The following is a 15,183-nucleotide window of genomic DNA, read 5'->3' as shown; positions in this document are numbered from 1 at the left end:
GAGATTTTCCAGGCAAGAGTACTGGTTGTGGGTTGCCATTTCCTACTGCAGGGGATCTTTATAGGAAAGTTTTCTTGAGGGTAGTATACCTTTTTTAATCTTTATAAAGGTACCATACAGTTCCTTGAACTTGTTGGGACAGAATTCATTATCCCATCTATTTATATTATCTATTTTTGCATTTATTTCTTCATGTGTGTGTGTTATATTTTACATTTAGAATCAGCAAGCTGGGATCTGGAAGTGATTTTGAAGCTTATTTTCAGAGACTTGGGATTGCTTCAGGAAGAGTCCGTTACACTAAGAATAAGGTAAGCAATTTTCTTTGGGATTTTCCAGGCAATAACAGTGGAGTGGGTTGCCATTTCCTTCTCCAGTGCATGAAAGTGAAAAGTGAAAGTGAAGTCGCTTAGTCGTCTCCGACTCTTAGCGACCCCATGGACTGCAGCCCACCAGGCTCCTCCGTCCATGGGATTTTCCAGGCAAGAGTACTGGAGTGGGTTGCCATTGCCTTCTCCTTATTTTGGATACATAGCACTTAATCCACATTCTTTTTGTTAGGAATTCTGTCAGTTAGTTGTTGGGCACCGGGCACTGTGCCCTAGGAAGAATGCCAGGGATAGAGCTAGGCTGCAGGTCCCTCTCTAGATAGACTGAGAAATAATTTGTGTTATTTTGTGAATGTTCACTGCCAGGGTTATTCAGTGAAGTGATAATGGACAGAGTAATGCCAGGTGCCTAGCTGGTTATTATTGCCAAGAGGTTTGCATCCTTCTTCTGATGTAGGTGTTGTTGGAAAATTTAATTCTTTTCTGATGTGCCCCATTGCATCTCAAGCACATTGATGGTATGCAGGTATATGAGTTATGCAAACCTATACCATTTTTGTCTATGTTATAAGTTATGTCATAAGTCATACTGAAGATTACATCAGTACACTTAGGTTTGTCAAAGATTTTACTAATTTTCTGATAAGTGCAATACACCAACATCATGCTTGTCTAGAATACATATCCCTTGTAAATTTGACTATCCAGAATACAACTAAGAACAGGGAAATAAGAGAAGACAGCTGCAGAATAACCCAGAATAAGTGCGTAAATTGGTATACTGCTACTCATTACACTTCATTCATAAGAGATGTACTTTTGGGAATTCCCATCAATCAGCCTCCATGCTTCCCCTGCAGGGTGCACAGGTTAGATCCTTGGTCAGGGAATAAAGATTCCACATGCCATGTGGCACAGCCAAAAATTTTCTTTTAAAAATCAAAAGACAAAAACAAAAACTCACCACAGTATACACTTAACACTGATGAATGTTATTAAATTACACCTCAGTAAAGCTCCCTTTAAAAAAAGAAAAGAGAGGCACTTTACCCTCTTTCAAAGCCTGTTCACTTTTATACTCTGTCATCATTCTGAACAAAGTGATCTGGTTTCTTAAACAATGCAGATTAAAAGCAGAATGTTAGGTTCATGTTTGGGAACGCATGTAAGAATTAAAGATTTTAAAATTTAAAAAATAAAAAACTAACAAAAAAAATAAAATAAAATTAAAAAAAAAAAGAATGTTAGGTAAATGGAAGGAGATAGATACAGGGATTCCTTTCAATGATATTAAAAGCAATAAGAATGATAGGTTTATATCAAAGAAGCAGATAGGTAAACTAACATTAAGAAAAGCAGATCTAAGTAGTCAAAAATATTTACATAGAGTACCACCCTGTAACAATTTGTTTATATATGATAATCCTTAATTTTGTAACAAAGATTAGGTGGCATGTGGATATACATTGCTTGGGAATGCAGGCGAAGGGCTTAAATGTACAGCTGACCTTTAAACAACTCAGGAGACAGGGGTGTTAACCCCTGGAGAAGTTGAAAATCATGTGTAACTTTACATTTGGGATCCTGTGGTGCTGTAGTACGTATTTATTGAAAAAAAAATCTGTGTCTAAGTGAACCCCTGCAGTTCAAACCCATGTTGTTAAAGCGTCAACTGAATAACCCTCCAGTTATTATCAATAACTGAGCTGCACAGAACCTTTCATTCTCAATCAGTTGATAGATAATTTCTAACTGTGCTGATATTCAATTTGAGTATGTACTCCTTAATTGTCAGCAAAGCAATGAGGAAAAATTTTCAAGAAGCAGTATTTTGAATGAAGGTTATATGAATTACTAAGTGAATAATGGTAAAAAATTTTCAGTTGGTGAACATTTCATGGTGAAGTCTTAGTGAATTAGCCTTAAGTTTTTCCTTCATTGTGATGAAACTCAGGGTACCATATGGTTATGTTTTTTAATGGAAGCATTTTATAATTTCATAAAATATTATAATTTGAATATTTAATACTTTTCTGTACTTGATCCCTCCCCACCTTTTTTTTTTCCCCCAGAAAACAGATACTTACAGCAGCTATCCAATATACCATACAATTTATGAGACATTTGAGTTGGTAGAGAAGTTTTATGACCCCACGTTTAAAAAGCAGCTTGCTGTGGCTCAGCTACGAGGAGCATTGGTTTATGAGCTTGCAGACGCTAAAATCATTCCTTTCAATATTCAAGACTATGCAAAAACTTTGGAAAACTATGCAAGGAGTATCTATAATTCATCCAGGACACATGAGCAAGCATGTAGAAGCCATGGAGTATCATTTGGTAAGAAATGGTTGGGCAGGTATTTTACAGTCATCACGTTAGAGCTTCAAAATATCTCCTGTCATCCGTGCATACCGTTTCATCCTAGAATTTATCCCCGCTTCATTTCCCCATCCTGACTTCTAGACAAAGAACTTTAAACACCTGTTAAACAGTGCCATTTGGTTTGATATGTGTCAGATGAATCCATTGTGCTAAGTTTGTGCTGCAAACATCGGGCTGATAAATATTTTCCCTATATTGCTGCTTTTAAAAATGCTTTTATTGTTATAAGTACAATACTATATTATAGAAAGATGGGGAAGTAGAGAAAGCCACAAATTCCGCTACAAATATGTATTATAATTACTACCATTATTATTACAGCATTTACCTATTAGTGTTTTCCTACATGGAGGATTTTTTTACATAGTTTTCAGCATTCCTTCCTTTTCTGTCTTGCCTTTTTGTGGTTGCTGTTTCACACCAAGTCTCTCTTGCGAAGCAGTGATGAAATTTATTATAGCACAGAGTAGTGTAGGAGCATTAAGCACTGTGTCTTGAAGTAGTTTCCTGGCTCAGATCCGGGCTCTAATATTTAGTCACTGTCAGACCTTGGGAAAGTTATTTAACACCTCTACTGTCCGTTTTATTGTGAATAAAATAGGAAAATATGTTTCCAAGATTGTTGTGGAGATTCAGTTGGTTGGTACATAGAAATAATGGTGACAGACAGTGTTCATAATGTCAGCTATTATTACTATTTTATTGTAGCCATTCTTTTACTCTTTTATATGTTCTGTGAGTACATATTCTTTGTATATATCAAAGTTAACAAACACTTACTGAGTGTCTGCTGTGTACCAAGTGCTCCAAGTGTGTACCAAGATAGAAAGAAGTTTAAGAAATAGTCATTGTCCTCACAGAGCTTATATTCTCAGGAAGAAGGAGAAGACCAAACACAGGAGATAAGCTATTAGAGGGATACACGGAGAGTACTATAAGGGCCCTGAAAATGAGTACTGGATGGTCAGTAATGGCTTCTGAATATAATTACGTAGCAACTAGTAATCTTCAGAAAGAGATTTAGCAGGAATACTAAGATCTAGAAATTGAAGCAAAGACAAATGTAGAAAATGGTGCTTACATCATTATGACTGTACAGTCACGGCAGTGGTGGGGCAAATGGAGAGAGATGAAATGAAGAAATAAGCAGAGCCTGAAGCAGGCTGGGAGTTCGGAGTCCTGTGGCTGTCCAGCATCTATTTCTCTTCGTAAATGCCCCCATTTCTTTCTGGTGAATTAGCCTTTACTAATTTTTATTATGCAGGGTCCACCTGAGAGATTAAACAGTTGCAGCAGCAGGACTGTGTACAAAGTTGATGGATAGATGGATATACAGTTCTCTACATCCTGTTTATCAGCTCACTGCATTGTCTTACGTTCCTAAGCCTCTACTAAAACTGCTCTTTCCAAAGGTTTCATTTACTTGTGCCACTAAATCCTAGGGACACGTTTTGATTTTTCTCTATTAATATTTTGACATTTGCGTTTCATTTGAAATTTAAAGTTTCTTCAACCCTCTTTCCCCTTAGCTTTCATAATATCTACTATTAGATTGTTTGATTTGCACATAATATGAAAAGCAGCAACAATAATTGAAGGCCAAAAAAGACCTTATTTCTTCTATTGAATGTACTACTGAATGCATTACTTACTAGCTTTGTAGTCTCACAGAGATCCCATGTTTGGAGCTGTAATACTTTATCTATAAAATGAATATTGACTCCCTGCATTATAAGATTAATGCAAGAAGCAAATCAGCAATGTATGGTAGTGTCCAGTTTAGAAAAGATGGAAAATGATAAACAGGTTGTTATTAAAAATATGATACACTTTCCTAATCCCTTTTCTTAGAAATTTTGTGAACTAAAGATTGATCAGACCAAACTGGACCCCAGTTATCAGAGTTTGAATGTATCAGCTTGTCTGTCACAGGTTAAGATCTTAAATGTACTACTTAAAAACTAAAAGTGACATTATTTTATTCTATAATAATTATAGGAATGAAGCTCATTTATAGTGTCTGGCATATAGTTGTCCCAATAAATAAGTATTGAAAGAAATAAATGAATGCTGAGTTTCTGATAAATTGAGGAGTTTTTATGTCCTAGATTCTTGAAATTTGTTATTTCCTTCAGAACCAATTTTGCCATTTTCAATTTTATACATTATTTCTTTGTTACAAGATATCCTAATACATTCCAAGGATCTGCAAGAAGACTCAGTAGAAAAATAGTTTCAATACCTATTGAGCAAGCTAGCATGGGGATGGTGGGAAAGTGAAGCTGAAATATGAAGCATTGGTGCTTAATAATTTCGCCTCTATTCTTCTATTTTTTAAGAGTCCTTATTTTCTGCTGTGAAAAACTTCTCAGAAGCCGCTTCAGATTTCCACAGAAGACTTTCACAAGTTGATCTGAATAAGTAAGTTTCAAATGTAAAGCTATCTATTGTTTTTAAAAGCCATGTGGTTAGTGGAATGAACTGTGTGCCCTCATAGGAGCATTCAGTTCAGAGTCACTGCTACTCAGATTATGGTCTTCCAACCAGCAGCATCAGCCTCACCCGGGAGCTTGTTAGGAAGACAATATCAGAGCTCGTGCCAGACCCGCTGAGTTAGAATTCTGCAGTAGACTCTCCAGGTAGTTTGTATTCACATTAAAGTTTGAGGCACGTTGCTGTTGAAACATAAAACAGTCATCCCATGGCGGGGGCTAAGGAGACATGTCTTTTGAAGTTTGCATGGTAAGAATTCTGACTGCTGCTGGTAATTCATAATTCTGCGGGTTTAAGTGCATTCATAACCCATTTTACTACAGTACCAAATAGTCCTGTGAACAATGTAGAAATTCTTTCTCATACTTTTTTTTTTGCATCTTACCACTTGAAAGCTGAAAAATAATTTGAGTTATACTCAAAGCATTATTTAACAAGCATAAACTGCACCACCTCACAGTTCATATCACTTTTCTTAATATTTTTAAAATTCATTCAAACAAGTTTTCCCACCTCCCATCCAGGCAGAAAGCTGTGTCAGTCATTGGGAGGGCCCTTTCTCTCTCCCTGTGGTTGTAGGACAACCTAGGGAACTTGCGCAGCACCCCAAAAGATTAAGTTGGCAGATTCCAAGTGTGGAAGGGGCTCCCTGCCCACGAGGTACAGCTGTCTCTCTCCCTGCTTGGAGACTCCTGCAAACTCCCTTCATTCTGTGGTGTTCAGCCTTTACTCTGCTGCTTTGCTCCATGGTGGAACTGAATGACATCAAGAACAGCTTGGCAGTCCACGCTGTCTGTCTTTGCACGGGTCCTGGCTCTCCTACAAAGAATTAAAACTGTCTTTTACTTCTCTCAGGAAAGTCTGTGGTCTTGAAAAAGAAATCAAACCTAATCAAACCTAATTTCCTAATCAGTCTCTCTGCCTATTATAAATAATAGAAAGATGCGCCTGCTGTTATATGCAGCTTACCTTATGAGCCTGGGTATTTAATATTCATTTTCTTAAAAGTCTATGATTTAGAAGTTTGTTTTCCCCATGCCTTATCCTTATTTAATAGTTTAAAATGTGGCTTCATGGTAAAGGTTTTAATTATCTATTTTTTTTATTCTCAAAGCCCTATAGCAGTGAGAATCATGAATGACCAGCTGATGTTTCTTGAAAGAGCATTCATTGATCCTCTTGGTTTACCAGGGAGGCCGTTCTATAGGTAAGGAGGCAACAGGTATTGCACTAAAGAACACCAACCATGTCACTCTGACCTAAACCAGCATACCCGAGGTCTGCTTTAAACTACTGTGAGATGAGTGGAAAGTGGATATGTATACTGAAGGAAACACGGGTGAGATTATGCAGGTGGTGCTGGTGGTGAGGAACCCGCCTGCTGGTGCAGGTGGACGTAGGAGACGGGGGTTCAATCCCGGGTCGGGAAGATCCCCTGGAGGAGGGCATGGCAGCCCACTCCAGTGTTCTTGCCTGGAGAATCCCATGGACAGAGGAGACTGGTGGGCTACAGTCTATAGCATCACAAAGAGTTGGACACATCGGAAGAGACTTAGTGTGCATGCGAGACAGTATACTTTTTCCGTTTATTCGGCTGGGCCAGGTCTCAGTTCCGTCATGCAGGCCCTTTGTCTGTGCACACGGGCTCTCCAGTTGTGCCGCATCGGCTCAGGAGCACGTGGGCACTGTAGTTGGGGTGCGTAGGCTTCCTCGCACCACAACACATGGATTCTTAGTTCCCCCGCTGTGGATTGAACTCCTGTCCCCTTCATGGCAAGGCTAATTCTTAACCACTGGGCCATCAGGGAAGTCCCATAATAGTGTAATCTGTAATATCAGAAAAATTAATTTCATACCCTGTATTGCTTTGCTACAGATATAAATGGCAAATGATAGTTGAAAAAGACTCTTTGCGACAAAATCTAAAAGACAGAATCTTAAAGGAGATCTCATAGCTCATGTGCTTCAATTTTCTACATGAATCTTTACTGTAGGATTTCAGGAAAGTGGTTATCCAGCTGCTGTTTGAATCTTCCAATGATGGGAGACTTGCTACCACATGAGAAAGTTCATTCAATTATAAGAAAGATCTACTTAATAGAAAGTTTTCATCATAAAAATATATTTCCCCATAATTTTCTCCCTCTGACCTTGTACTGCTCTCCAAGTCAAGTAGAATAGTCTCGATCTATTTCCATATAGCATTTAGGGTTTCAGAAGATGGGTGCCATAGCTTCCTGTAAAGAATTGTACTTTTTTCTCAGTGTCTTGGCTGCTTTGGGATAGTCTTCAGGTTTTCAAAGTGTCTTTTAAGCTGTGGTTCCTTGGTAAAAATTAGAAAGGCCCTAGAGTCAGAAATCTATGTTCTAGTTCACTTGGCACATGTGTGACTTTATAGCAAGTCATATCTAGGGCTTGCTCATCTGAATTAGGAGGGTGATAACAAGCTATTTTACAAGGCTGTTTAAGTCAAGTGACACAAACAAAAGGTAGCTCTACATATTGCATTTCTTATAAATATTAGTAATCAGTGTTAACATTTAACTGATTATAATCCTAGGCCTTTAAAACCCATCTTTGCCAAATACCAAGTGTCAGCTGGGCAAATTACTTCTCCAAGACTCAGATTCCTAAGTGGTAGATGGAGATTACTGTGCTTATACCCCATAGGTTTATAAATTTAAGGCTTGCAGAAGATTTAGCTCAGGGAGGGATGCCCTGGGTACATAGTTGCTGTTTTTAGTATGTGTGTTGCTGAAGCGAGCACAATAGTTGCTGTTTTTATAAAATCTTACATATTGTGAAGATAAATGTTTATTGATACAAATAAAATAGCAGCCATCAGTTAAGTATTTCCATAAACCAAAGATTGAAAGCCAATTTATATATTAATCTTTTTTTGCCTGTGAGTCCATCTTTATATATATATTTTCAATTTATATGATTTATAAGCAGAATATCTCATTTTCAAATTCAGGCTTTGTGGAGTTCCATAGAATAAAAAGGGGCAGTGCTAACACCTAGATGTTTCTGTTATTTCCTTCAGAGAAAATCAGAGATGAGAGTTTGGTGTTAAATTTTGAATGCAGTTAAGTACACGTTTGGTTTTTTATTTATTCATTTGTATTTACATAAATGGGACCATATATCACCTTGCAACTGCCTTTTCTGGGTAACAATTTCTCTTAGAGGTTTTTCTGTGTCAGTATATATAGTTTGAGCTATTCTCATCTGTTTCATTGTTTTCCATTATATGGCTTGCATGTGTAAATTTTAGTCCTTATTGAGTTTTTAATTAATTTGTTTTTTCCCGCAATTACTTACTATTAGAAAAGTACTGCTATAAAATGTCCCCAAGACCTACTTGAACATTTAATATCTCTAGAATCAGTACCTGGGATTTCAGGGACAAAAGGTTAAACATTTTAAATTTGATTAAGTAGCTGACAAACTGTCCTCCCGTTTAAAATATATTGGGAACTGTTCATTGACCACAAAGGCTGTATCCTAAAGTGAGGGAGAGGCAGACCTCACCGCCCTGAGACACAGAATCAACAGCCACAGATGGAATGGTTTCCTCTGGGAAAAAAACAAAAACCCTGAAAACTAAGTGAGCACGTCCTCCACGTCAGGCGAAGGAGAAGAGGGCCGTGTGGGTGTGAAAGGGGTAGCGGAGGCTACTGCCCAGTCTCACCGCAAATCCCACTCCATTGTGTGGTTGCGGCAACTGACCGTCAGGAGGGAGCTCACAGACCTGGAGCTTCCCTCTGGGGAGCAAAGGGTTTGTCCCCAAATGAGCCACCTGACCTGCGCCTGAGGGTGAGCCTCCCCGATATCTGGCCTTGAGAACCAACGAGGCTGCATCCATGAGACCAAAGGGTGCACAGAGGCTAGAAATGGCTCGGGCCAAAAGAACGCTAGATCACCTGCCACCGGCCCCAGCACAGACGCAGCTCTTGAGTATCCCCCGGATTCTAAGTGACAGAGGTTCATTTGTTGATCTTAAAGCACTGGCTCGAGGGGCGGGGACCCTCTCTGGGGTGGAGGCTGGTGGGTACTCTGCTCTTCCTCTGCCTTGCTGAGGCTGTGGGCACCATCTCTCCCCTCTTCTTCCCCGAAGGCGATGGTCTTCATGCAATCCCTCTGCTGGCCTCTAGAGCGCCAGTATCTCCAGAGGGAAGCTTTTATCTGCGTGTGGTGGTATTCTGGCTTCCGCATCTGGTGTCCTGGTTTTTCCAGCTGTCGCCGGCAGACACTCCTTGATTGCCTGGCTCAAGGCTGGGAGGCTGAGGGGGGCTTGCACTCCTGAATCCTGTGGGGCTGTAACAATTGGAGAGACAGTTGTCAGAGAGCAGACTGAAACACACCTCAGATCTTGCTGAGGAAGAGGCTCCTTTGCCTGGCCTAGAGCTTCGGCCTGAACAGCAGGGTTTCACTCCGACATGCTTCTAGAAGTCTGCAGGGCTACCCTCAGGTAGTGAAGGCTGGTGGAAGCGCTCTCTGCTCCTCCTCTGCCTCACTCCAGCTTGACCCTCTCTCAGAAGGGAGCTTATACCGTTTTCTGGCCCTCCGATTTTTGAAGCTGCTACTGGGGACGCCTCTACGTTTTCTGACTCTGGTGACCAGAGGGAAGTATGCTTGCAGCTCTCAAGGGGGTAGATAGGGAAAGAGAGGCAACAGACCCAGGGGCTGTATTCTGGGGAAGGAGGCCCATAATCCTGTAAGCACAGATCCAGGCTGAGGGGCAGGACTCTGATTCTATCCATGTAAGTGCTGGCTGTAAAGCAGAGACCCAGGAGGCTGGTGCTGTCTTCACGCTGTCTCTCGGCCATGGTCCAGGAAGCCAGCATCTCTCGGGGGAGCTCGTAGAGATGTCTGGTGCCTCAGCTTCTGTGGCTGCTGCCCGAGGGGTGCCCTGATCCCTTGGCTCTGGTGGCCAGACAGGATTGCTTTCCTTGGTCCCACAGGGTTATGATGATCTCAGAGTCAGTGCATGGGAGGCTACCGCCTGCAGTCACTGCACAGGTGGCAGACAGAAACACAGCCCATCTTTCTGTAAAAGAGGCCTGTTGGCTTGTCTTAGAGCTTCATCCCAAGGCACAGGTTTTTAGGCTTCCCAGGTGGTGCCAGTGGTCAAGAACCTGCCTGCCAGTGCAGGAGATGCAAGAGATGTGGGTTCAGTCTCTGGGTCAGGAAGATCCCTTGGAGGAGGGCACGGTAACCCAGTCCAGGATTCTTGCCTGGAGAATTCCATGGACAGAGGGGCCTGGCAGTCTACAGTCCATAGTGTCATGAAGAGCTGGACATGACTGAAGTGACTTGGCACACATGCACCAAATAGAAGGCATGGAGTTAAAAGAAAGAATACGTTAATGCAATTGAGAAATGCACTGGACGGATCCACTAGCAGACTAGACGAAGCAGAAGCATCAGTGACTTGGAACACAGGCAGTGGAACTCACAGAGCAACAAAAAGTAAGAAGGGTTTTTAAAAAGTGATGACAGTTGAAGGGACAACTCTGGGACAACATCAGGTGGAGCAGTGTGTGTCTTATAGAGGTTCCAGAAGGAACTGAAAATGTCCCTAACCTGGGGAAGGAAACAGACATCCAGATCTGGAAACCCAGAGTGCGAATAAGATGAACTCAAAAGATCCCCACCCTAAGACAAGCTGTAATTAACATGTCAAGAAAGGTGTTAACAGGAACAGTGGAACTCCCCTGGTGGTCCAGTGGTTAAAACTTGACGCTCCCTCTAGAGGGGGCATGTGTTCAGTCTCTCATCAGGGAGCTTAGATTCCACGTGCCATGGCAAGGCTGCTTAAAAAAAAAAAAAAAAGTCTCAACAAACTGGATACAGAGGCAATATGTGTCAATATAACATAGCCCATATATGACAAAACCACAGCTGCCTTTATGATCAATGGTGAGAAGCCCAAGGCATTTCCTTGAAGATCAGGAACAAGGCAAGTATGCCCACTCTCACCATTTTTATTCAACGCGGTATTGGAAGTCCTGGCCATAGCAGTTTGGAAAAATAAACAAAGACATCCAAATCAGGAAGAAGGAACTGTCACTATTGCAGAAGAAAATCCTAATGATTCCACAAATAAACTGTTGGGTTGGCCAAAAAGTTAATTCAGGTTTTTCTGAAAGGTCTATGGAGAAACTTAAATGTACCTTTTGGCCAACCCAATATTAGAATAAATGACGTCTGTAAAGTTATAGGACACAAAATCCATGTACAGGAACCTATGGTGTTTCTAAACACTGATGATAAGAAGAAAAATTAAGGAAACACCTCATCTACAATTTTACCAGGTTTTCTTAATTCTTGAATCAATAATATTGTACAATACTCCCCCTCTACGGTTCTCCAGAAGATGGCATATGTACTAAGGAATACCTGTGACCTGTATCTCTAGTATCTCAGCTTATATATAGGTCAGACTATTAATGTTTATAAACAGTTCAGCATGTATACCTGTTTCATTAAGGACGATCCACTTAAGGCCATACTAAATTTCAAGAGCCAAAGCAATAAATCCTGTTATACTCTGGGAAATCTAAATGATGTCATTATAAATATCTTTGATCATTAAATCTTACAGAGAGTTCTATATTTTGTCATATAGTAGCTTTACATTCGGAAGCAGCTCTAGGGTTTGACTGTTAGGCCTAATTCCTTTTTTTTTTTTTTTTTTAAGAAGGGATCTGAAGCACTGCCCCCGGCCGCCCGCAGCTGCCTTTAATTTACTTTGTCTGTGCTGGGTCATCATTGCTGAGAGCAGTCTTTCTCTGGTTGTGGCAAGGGGGGCCACTCTGGTCGTGGTGCCTGGGCTTATTGCGGTGGCCTCTCTCATTGTAGAGCATGGCCTCTGGGCTGTGCAAGCTCAAGAGTGAGTGTGGGCTCAGCAGTTGTGGCACACGGGCTTGGTTGTCCCGCAGCGTGTGGCGTCTTCCTGGACCAGGGCTTGAACCCATGTCCCCTGCGTTGACAGGTGGATTTCCTTAATTACTGGACCACCAGGGAAGTCCAGGCCTAATTCCTGATAAGAGTGATTAATCCAATATGTCCCTTTCTGCAAGGTAGAATTCCACACAGTGGAGAGAGAAGTTTCTTAATCTCCTGAGCTACTTATGACATGAAGCAGGAAATCAGGTGCAGACTTTCCTTCTAGATTGGAAATAAGTGTGTCTGTGGGAAGCCCATATATAGCTGCTTTACCTTTGTGGAATGGGCTTCGTTATCCTTACTAATTATGATATTTTTGAAATATAAGCTACTTTGCTTGTTGCTTTTTAATTCTGCAGAGTATTGGGAATAACTGTCATTCTTGTGGAATCTTTAAAAAAGGCAACACAAATGTAATTAATTTTTAATCTCATTTTAAAATATCCATAAATTATCCATGCTTTATGGATGTCTGTGGATGTCTAGGCAGTTAGACAACTAATGCCTGTAACTTACAGGAAAATATCTGCTTATTTCCAGCTGCTTGGGTTGATAACATGATATGATTTGCTAGACACATCTTATCAACTCCTTTCTTTGCTTAAAATTATACCATTGCCTAAGTGTCTCAAACCGACAACATAAGGTTTTACTTTGGAGTAACAAAAGTAGATATCAGGAGGAGACACAATATTTCATTATGAATGTGATCTAACAAAGACACCACAAAAGAGAAAGGAAAAGCATGTGAAATGTAATGCATGAGTACTCTTTAGCTCAGCCTGTTCTCTGTGTTTTTTTCTTCTAGGCACATCATCTTTGCTCCAAGCAGCCACAACAAATATGCTGGTGAATCATTTCCTGGCATCTTTGATGCTATGTTTGATATTGAAAATAAAGCAGATCCTCGTTCAGCCTGGAAAGAAGTGAAGAAACACATTTCTATTGCAGCCTTTACAATCCAAGCAGCGGCAGGGACTCTAAAAGAATTCTTATAGTAAAGTCTCAGGTAACTGGCTGCCATTAAAAGTCTGAGGATAAAATCTATCTTTCTGATAACACATGAAGCCAGAGTATGCTAGAATTTTGCTTTTCATGTCATGTTTTGACTTTAGACTTCCAGCTTGTTCATCGGTCAAGAGATTTTTGGCTCTAAAAATTTAAAACTTCATCGTCAAAGTGCTAATCCAATAAAACAAACCAAAGAACTTCATCATTTGTAGTAGAATGGAGTAAGAAATGGCAACCCACTCCAGTATTCCTGCCTGGAAAGTACCGTGGACAGGGAAGCCTGGCTGGCTACAGTCCAAGGACATGACTGAGCACGGACATGCATGCATATGGAGAAAGAGATGAAGTAAATGAAAATTCTCCAAAATACAATATGGCAAGGAACTTAAACTCTTCATACATTGTTGGCTAGAATGTAAAACAGTTCAACCACTTCAGAAAACAATCTGGCACTTTTTTATAAAGTTAAATATATACTTATAGCTCAAATTCTACTTCCAGGTATTTACTAAGGAAAAGTAAAAACGTGATCACCAAGACTCTTGACATGTTCATTGCAGCTTAATGTGCAAATAACTAAGGAAAGATTGAATGCAGAAGGAGAAGGGGACGACAGAGGATGAGACGTGCTGCAGTTCACGGGGTCGCAGAGTCGGGCATGACAGAGCGACTGAACTGAACTGAATGTAAATGTCCATCAATAGATGAATGAATAAACTGTTGTATGGACTCAGCAATAAAATGAAAGAATTGCCAGTCCATGTAACATTATTGGCAGACTTTGTTGAGGGCAAGAAGCCAGATGCAAAAGAATGCTTAGTATAAGATTCTTCTTAATACACGAAGAAGCAAAGTGGTATTAGTTTCAAAATGGTATTAGAAATTAGATCAATGATTGCATGGGTCAAGTAAGGGTCAGGGAAGTTTGTGGCACAGAGGGAAGTTTCTGGCATTATGGGAATTTTCTCTATCATGATCTGGATGATGTTTACACAGGTATACACATTTGTCAAACCTCATCAAATTGTCCACTTAAAATGTATAACAGTGATACCTTAATAAATGTTATTACCAAGAAACAAAATCTGACAAGCAAATTGGAATAGCTTAGTTTTCCATGTTTTCTCATAATTTTTAGTAAGTCAGTTATTGAAAAAAATATTGAAATTCTACCTTTCTCTAATAAATACCTTAAAATTTAGCAGAATACATCAATTTTTTTCCTAAAAGCAAAGTGATTGAATTGTCTCCTAGCTTGCTTTCTCTTTATTTTGACATTTAAAAATAAAATTATACAAATATGCATGTAATACTGATATATATGTATATACACATATATAAATATATACATTTTTAAGCTTTAAAAATCCTTCTGTGAATGGAGAGTTTGTGGCTAAATTTACACACTCCCTGCCTTCCTCCTGCTGCCTCACCTGTGAAATCATTATGGAGTACAAATGGTAAAGAAAAGTGTAATAGCTATGCTTTTGATAGCTTCAACCCTACTGGATAATATGTCTGACAGGTGAAAATAGTTGACCCTTGAAGAACATGAGGGTTAGGGGTGCTGACTCTGTGCAATTGGAAATCCATGTATAACTTGCCAGTTGGTCACTCCATATCCTTGCTTCTGCATGCATGCATTCAACCAACTTCATGCATTCGTGAAGTACTGTTGTATGTATTTAGTGAAAAAAATCAGGTAAACAGGTCTGTGCAGTTGAAACCTGTGTTGTCCACAGGTCTGCTGTAGTTGCCACAAATCTTCATACTCAGTCCTGTTGAACAGAATCATACCAGCTTGTACAAACTTTCATGAAGGGCCTAATGATTTGGAATTGTGGGTAATCTAAGATGAAAGCTTCCTAAAGCTTGGCTGTTCAATTATTTTGCCAAAAAGAGAAACAAAATCAGATGAACCCTCATAGGGAGGCAGGCACACTGACTACAATCAGAAGCTTTAAAGGGCAATAAAAGATAGTACTTATGAAATAAAAAATTTATAAATCATATT

At 39.9% G+C, this 15,183-nt stretch overlaps 1 protein-coding gene across 2 annotated transcripts in view; it reads left to right on the top strand.

The window, feature by feature from the left end:
• NAALAD2 (N-acetylated alpha-linked acidic dipeptidase 2) overlaps window positions 1–13,925 on the top strand; it is a 50,473-nt gene extending 36,548 nt beyond the window's left edge. The window contains exons 15-20 of one of the 2 annotated variants that reach the window (XM_069566426.1): window positions 221–311; window positions 2,402–2,666; window positions 5,051–5,132; window positions 6,319–6,411; window positions 12,967–13,167; window positions 13,274–13,925. In XM_069566426.1, the coding sequence (XP_069422527.1) occupies window positions 221–311; window positions 2,402–2,666; window positions 5,051–5,132; window positions 6,319–6,411; window positions 12,967–13,156 (721 nt within the window). In that variant the 3' untranslated portion in view covers window positions 13,157–13,167; window positions 13,274–13,925. Of the gene's footprint in view, window positions 1–220; window positions 312–2,401; window positions 2,667–5,050; window positions 5,133–6,318; window positions 6,412–12,966 lie in introns of both variants that reach the window. The other variant, XM_069566425.1, reaches the window with a different exon arrangement.
• Window positions 13,926–15,183: the final 1,258 nt, after the last annotated feature.

Source organism: Ovis canadensis, chromosome 21, assembly GCF_042477335.2.
Source record: "Ovis canadensis isolate MfBH-ARS-UI-01 breed Bighorn chromosome 21, ARS-UI_OviCan_v2, whole genome shotgun sequence".
NCBI lineage: Eukaryota > Metazoa > Chordata > Mammalia > Artiodactyla > Bovidae > Ovis > Ovis canadensis.
This window is presented reverse-complemented; position numbering and strand designations above follow the sequence as displayed.